At 49.4% G+C, this 6,463-nt stretch overlaps 1 protein-coding gene across 1 annotated transcript in view; it reads right to left on the bottom strand.

The window, feature by feature from the left end:
- PCDH17 (protocadherin 17) overlaps window positions 1-4,212 on the bottom strand; it is an 87,350-nt gene extending 83,138 nt beyond the window's left edge. Inside the window, exon 1 of the mRNA XM_008492466.2 lies at window positions 1,597-4,212. Coding sequence (XP_008490688.1) covers window positions 1,597-4,212 — 2,616 coding nt within the window. The remainder of the gene's footprint in view (window positions 1-1,596) is intronic.
- Between the last annotated feature and the right edge of the window lie 2,251 nt (window positions 4,213-6,463).

Raw genomic sequence — 6,463 nt, forward strand, 5'->3', positions numbered from 1 at the left:
CTCAATAGACGATTGGGTATTAGTCCACAGTGACCTTGTATATCCAGTCTTTTCTCTTTTTTTCCCCTTTTCCTTCACAGTTATAAATATTCAATTTATAGGCCAACGGATATTGGAATTTTGGTTACTGAACCTACCGGTTACCAATGGCCCCTTCTATTTAGTTTAAAACAGATACGATTGGCAACTAGAACATTCGGTGTTCACCAACTGCAGAGAATGGTAACTCAGAGGCATTACAAATTTTCTTTTGGTACATCAAGTGTCTACAGTGCAACTTCTTTCTCACTAGCTGCATACATAAAATGAGTCTGTGTCAATTCTGATACACTCAGCTCATTCCCCTATGACTCAGAGCAGCATATTAGGAGAACCAGAGGATAAAACAGATATGACATTTCAAATACATTTAATAGTCATTATCCAGAGCCTGCTTTCAATTCAAACGTTAAAAATCACTTTGGAACATACCTGTAGTGTTTGAACATTAAGCTGCATTAATCATGAAGTAATTCTTTAAATTAAATCAATCTGAGCCAAATTCTGCTCTCACCTTCACTCTGAGAGTTCACCGCTCTGCAATGCATCTTCCGAGTTTGAACTTTAAACTACCTGCTAAAAATTAAGTCACTATTTGATCAGCACCCCATATCCAATGGTCCAAATTCTGCCGTTTCTCACATTCACAAAATTCAGCAGAGGACAATGTGGATATGACTGGCAGCAGAATGCAGCCCAGATGTAATTTCTAAATAAGCTTTGGTAGAAGACAGCATGTAAGTCTTTTGCTATAAAGCAAGCATCAGTATTGACTCAGGCTACTGGAAATGTGACTAGTTGTTTTGATGTTTTATGACAGGATGTGAGTTTTGTTAACATTTGGGGGGAGGAGGGAATCACCACATACATATTCTTTCTATTAGATTAAGCAGAATTTTCAACGCTGAGGGTCTGGTTGTTTATGGGGAGAGGAGGAGGCAGTGGGGGCCCCAATGATACTCTTCTGCGTCAAAAAAAAAAAATATATGTTTATGTATATTTGTATTCTAAGGAAGGAAATTAAAAAAATTAAAAACATACATCTTGGAAAGATAGCTCATATTTACATACAGGATTGGAGGGCTATAATACACTGTTGCAATAGATGTCCTCAGTGTGTGGAGTTTCTCCCATGTCCTGTTAGTTACTGCAGGTGATGTGACTGCTTCAAAAATTCCCGTCCCCTACTCCACCCCAAACCAAAGCAAAATGAAACCCATGAAAGTGCCCACATCTGTCTGAAGATCTTCTGGGAAAATACCCCAGAATTTCCCAAACATACTAAATGCCTACCTGCACTCTCACATGCACCTCTTTTGCACTGCCATAAGTCTGCTTCAGTGGGTGCTTACTTTTGAATCACACGGGAAATACCAGTGTGATAGCAGAACCAGACCCACCAGATGTGGTCTGGTTCCACTTTCATTAAGTCCACCTCTCCTTAGTGACTTGTGTTGGTCCCTTCAGTGGTGCCTTACAGCAGATTTCACTGCAGACAAAAGGTAAAGTTAAATCAGTGTCTAAAGTGAGGTCCAGGGTATTCTAAAAGTCTCCTACCTGAATTATGGACATCCGGCTCGGGGGAGCCTCGCTGGAGTTAGTCCCTTGCCCTGTGAAGCTGGTGTGGCAGCCCACATGTCCCTGGGGTACAGTCAGGTTGTTGGAGGCGGGCTTCAGGTACATCACCTCAGATCTGGGAGAGCTGAGGGGCAGGCGGGTCTGGTAGTCAAAGTACATGGGTGAGGTGGCCAAGGATGGGCTGCTCACCACATTCATGACATTGAGGGGGCCCCGGCTGTCCTCACCCTCACTGGGCACCAGCATAATGTCATTCTTGCTGATCTTCTTCTTCTTGCCCTTGCCCCCTCCACTGCTACTGCCTCCTCCTCCCCCGCCACTGCCTCCCCCTCCTCCCAGCTGAGGATGGCTATACTCGGCAATGCGACAATTATAGGTGCGGATCTCCTTGTTCTCTCTCTTGCACTTCACAGCAATGGTGATCATGGCAGCCAGCAAGATGATGGAGACAGTGCTCAGTGTCACGATCAGGGGCAGCGACAAGTCCCAGTGTGGTCGCCGATGCTGCTCACCATTCACCTGTGGCTCTCCAGCCTCAGGTAGGGGCCCTGCCAAGGCTCTGACAATGAGTTTGGCCACTGCAGAGAGACTGGGCTTGCCATGGTCACTGACTTTTACCACCAGTTCAGCCACAGGGCTGAGCTCTTCCCAGTAGGGGTGCAAGGTGCGTATCTCACCGCTAGTGGGGTCCATCTCGAAGAGGTGCTCCTCATTGCCTTCCACAATCTCGTAAGTGAGGCGCCCGCTCTCCCCAAAGTCACTGTCCAGGGCACGGACGGTGCCCACAGGGTAGCCCACGCCAGCATTGCGTGGCACCTGCAGCTCAGCAGTGTCATTGATGAGGGCGGGCAATACGATGAGGGGTGCATTGTCATTGACATCAAGCACGGTGACACGCACCGTGGCATTGCTTTCACGGTGAGGTGAACCTGAGTCTTTGGCCAGCACACGAAACTCAAAGTGCTTTGTCTGTTCGTAGTTGAAGCTCCTCAAGGCGTAGATAGCACCATTGGTGGGGTTGACAGAGACATAGGTGTAGATAGAGACATCACCTACATGCCCAGGCAGAATGGAGTAAGACACTGTCCCATTTTGGCCCAGGTCAGGGTCCTGGGCCAAGACAGAGCCCAAGTATTCTCCAGGGATATTGTTCTCGGGCACTTGTAACACATAGAGGTTCTTGCTGAAGCGGGGTGGATTGTCATTCTCATCAAGGATTCGGACAGAAAATGATTTGGTGGAATTGAGTGGGGGGTTGCCCCCATCACGTGCCACGATGGTCACATTGTACTCATCCTGTGCCTCGCGGTCCAGGGGCCTGTCGGTAACCACAGTGTAGAAGTTGTCATAGTTTTCCTCCAGGGTGAAAGGGACGGCTCCAGGCCCACCGCCACCACCCAGAACCCGGCACTGGAGTTGCCCATTCTTGCCAGAGTCACGATCGGTGACCCGCACCAGGGCAATGACAGTACCTGGTGGGGCAGCCTCACTCAGTGCTCCCTGGCGAACAGAGACAAAGCCAATGGTGGGTGCATTGTCATTGCGGTCGATGAGGCGGACAGTGACCTTGCAGTGAGCAGGGATGGGATTGGGCCCCAAGTCCCGAGCCTGAACATCGATCTCAATGAGACCGTTCTCCTCATAGTCCAGATTGCCCTTGACACGGATGAGGCCGCTCTGTGGATCGATGCTAAACAGGTCACGGACACGTTCGGGAGCATAGCCACTGAAGGAGTAGAGCACCTCTCCATTGGTACCCTCATCAGCATCGGTGGCATTAAGGTCGATGACAGCAGTGCCCAATGGTGCATTCTCTGGCAGCTCTACCACATAGGAGGCTGCTTCAAAGACAGGGCTGTTGTCATTGGAGTCAATGAGGCGCACATTGATCTGCACTGTGCCTGAGCGTGGTGGGTCACCACCATCCAGTGCTGTCAGCACCAGGGTGTGGTGGCTCTGTTCCTCACGGTCTAATGGCTTTTGGATGACCAGCTCTGGAAATTTTGTGCCATCACCACGGGACTTCACATCAAGGGAGAAGAGGCCATAGTCATCACGGGTGAGCAGGTAGGTGCGCAGCCCGTTGTCCCCAGCATCTGGGTCGTGGGCACTGGTGAGAGGGAAGCGGGTCCCGGGCGCAGCATTTTCTGAGATGTCCATGTCCACCTGGTCAGAGGGGAACGCTGGTGCGTTGTCGTTCAGGTCCTGGATCTCCACCTTGATCATGCAGATCTCCTGGTCGTTGGCAAACACCTCGAGGGACAACTGGCACTTGGCGCTGCGCCGGCACAGCGCCTCGCGGTCGATGCGCTGCTTGGTGTAGAGCAGCCCGCTCTCCCCGTCTACGTCGAGGAGGTGGGGGGCCGAGTTCTCCAGCACCCGGAAGGTGGATTTGGTGCCGCGGCCGCCGCCGGGGCCACCGCGCTCCGCGGGCAGCATCCCGCCTCCAGCCGCGCCCGCCGCCAGTCTTGCATCGCGGCCGATGTTCCCGATCACGGTGCCCGCTCCTTGCTCCTCCGGCACCGAGTAATTCAGGTTCTTTAGCGACAGGGCGGGAGCCCAGCAGAGAAAGAAGCAACAAATGGAAAGGTACATCCCCAAGCAGGGGTGGGGGTGCCAGCAGCTGCAGCGGCGACCAGGGTTGTCCCCGTCTTCTCTGCCTCCCACGCAAGGTTTGTTCTTCCTCCTCCTCCGTCGGAGCTCTCTCTCTATTTATTTATTTATTTTTAAAATTATTTTTGGTTGCCTTTTCTCTCCCTACCCCTGTATTTTAAGTTCCTGAACCTGTTGCTCTAAAACATCTGCAGAGACACAGGATGAGAGGCAGCAAATGGACCATGTAGCTCAGAGGGAGGGAGCAATCAGGGAGGGGAGGAGGGGGCGGGGGAGAGGGGGGAGAAGCAGCTTCGGCAGCGTTTCAGCAAGCGCTTGCCGTGCTTGCAGTCCCCTCGCAGTTACTTCGGCTGTCCAACTTTGGCAGTAGGAGGATTTCAAAAATCATAAAATTTGCAAAAGATCTTCTCCTCAGGGCAGGCGAAGTGTTCCCGATCCTTGATTCCCCGCAGATGTACAAAGGATAATAAAAATTAATAACAATAATAAAAAATCGGCAGTAGTTGTTTCTCTATAAAAACGATCCAAAAAAAAAAATTAAATGTGTATTTATATATATATATATACATAGGAAAGTGGGGTGGCCACAGGTCTGTAAGCCGGGGTGGAAAAGCTTATTTGCTACTCATCACTTGTGATGCGATTGATGGAGTGGAGGGGTGGGAGAGAGACAGAAGGGGAAAAAAAGTCTCAGCCTGTTGTTCAAGCCCTCTTCGTGTGCAGTGACAGGCAGTGAAATGTCTGATTGCACCGCGGGGTTGTTGGTTTTCAGGGAGTGTTTTGCTGCATTTAGAGATCTAATCTTGCACTGCTTGCGGCAGAGAGCTGCATCTCTCTGCCATCGGTATTACCCCCTCTCTGCCTCGTACACCCTCACTCTTTCGTTCCCGAATCACAAGGCGAGGGAAAGAGGATTGCAGGGCAAGAGGGGAAAACAAAACACACACACAGAAAGCTAGCAAAAACTAGTGTCCGGATTTGCAGTTTCCTTTCTCTTCCTCTACTATCAGCCACGCACTCGTCCTTTTGTGGGTAAAAAAAATTAAGAAACCCACCAGCTGACTGTCATCACTAGCAGCAGATATATATTTTGCGAGAAATCACAGACTGTGCTCAATCAGATGCACACTTGTGTTTCTTTAAGACAGGCCAGTAGCCGCCGCCACCACCACATCCTTTCCCCTCCGTCTATCTGTGCGTATGTGCGTATGCGTGTCTGAGAAGCTGCACTTTTCTCGATGCAGTTTAATTCCAGTTTGCTTTTCTCTCCAGCCGAGAGGAAATCAACAGGCAACCCATGGCTGGACGCACAGATTAAAAAAAAATTAAAAAAAAATTAAAAAACGGGAAAAAAAGGGGGAAAAAAGGAAAGCAAAAGAGAGAGAGAGAGAGAGAGGAGGGGGGACCGAGGAGGAGGGGAATGAAAGAAAAGCCACCACACACACACTCACTCTCTCTCACTCTCTCTCGCTTAGTCTCTCGCTAAAAGGGAAACAGTCTCTGTATTCACAGGGCTGCACTGTCAAGTGCCTCTCTTTTCTTTCTATTCAGCATCTCCTTCCAATGACACTGCCGCCTAGTCCTCTTCATTTAGGGGAGGGGAGAAGAGGAAAAACAATCCTGGCGATGAATAAAGTGGGAGATCTTTTAATCGACTAATTCGCTTATAATAAAAGCTATGCAGTTCCGCGATTGGTGTGATGCATTTTTTGCAGTGCTTTCAAGCTCTAAGAGTCTCTCTGAGCATCTTGGTACAGGGTAGAAGAGCGGTGGCAACGCCAGATGCGTTCCCCCCCTGCCTGATACACCTTTCCCAGCGATACGGTGTATGGGTAGATATTGGGCAACGGTAACCAAATTTTATTTCAGGTTCTTCTAACAATTAGAAATAAATGAACAGCATATCCAGAAATGCAGGTGTTTCAATCTGCTGGATGAGTCAAATCCAGCGGAACAAATCACATTCACTATAGCCTCATGTTCCTCCCTTCAGACATTAGTTGCAGCTTCTTCCTAACGCTTTTCTGACTCACTCTATAGACAGGAAAAAAAAAAAATCAAAAGATTTTTGGGGGTTTGGGGGGGGGGGGGGGAGGGGAGGAGAAGGAAAAAAAGAAAAAAAAAATTAAAGGGGAGGGTGTGGGATCCAGCTACACTTTTACTATACCTCTTTCTCCGGGAGACTGAGGATCAGGAAAACAAGGCTGTTATCCACTCACTGGCACAGAGGCGC

The sequence above is a fragment of the Calypte anna genome, chromosome 1 (assembly GCF_003957555.1).
Source record: "Calypte anna isolate BGI_N300 chromosome 1, bCalAnn1_v1.p, whole genome shotgun sequence".
Classification (NCBI taxonomy): Eukaryota; Metazoa; Chordata; class Aves; order Apodiformes; family Trochilidae; genus Calypte; species Calypte anna.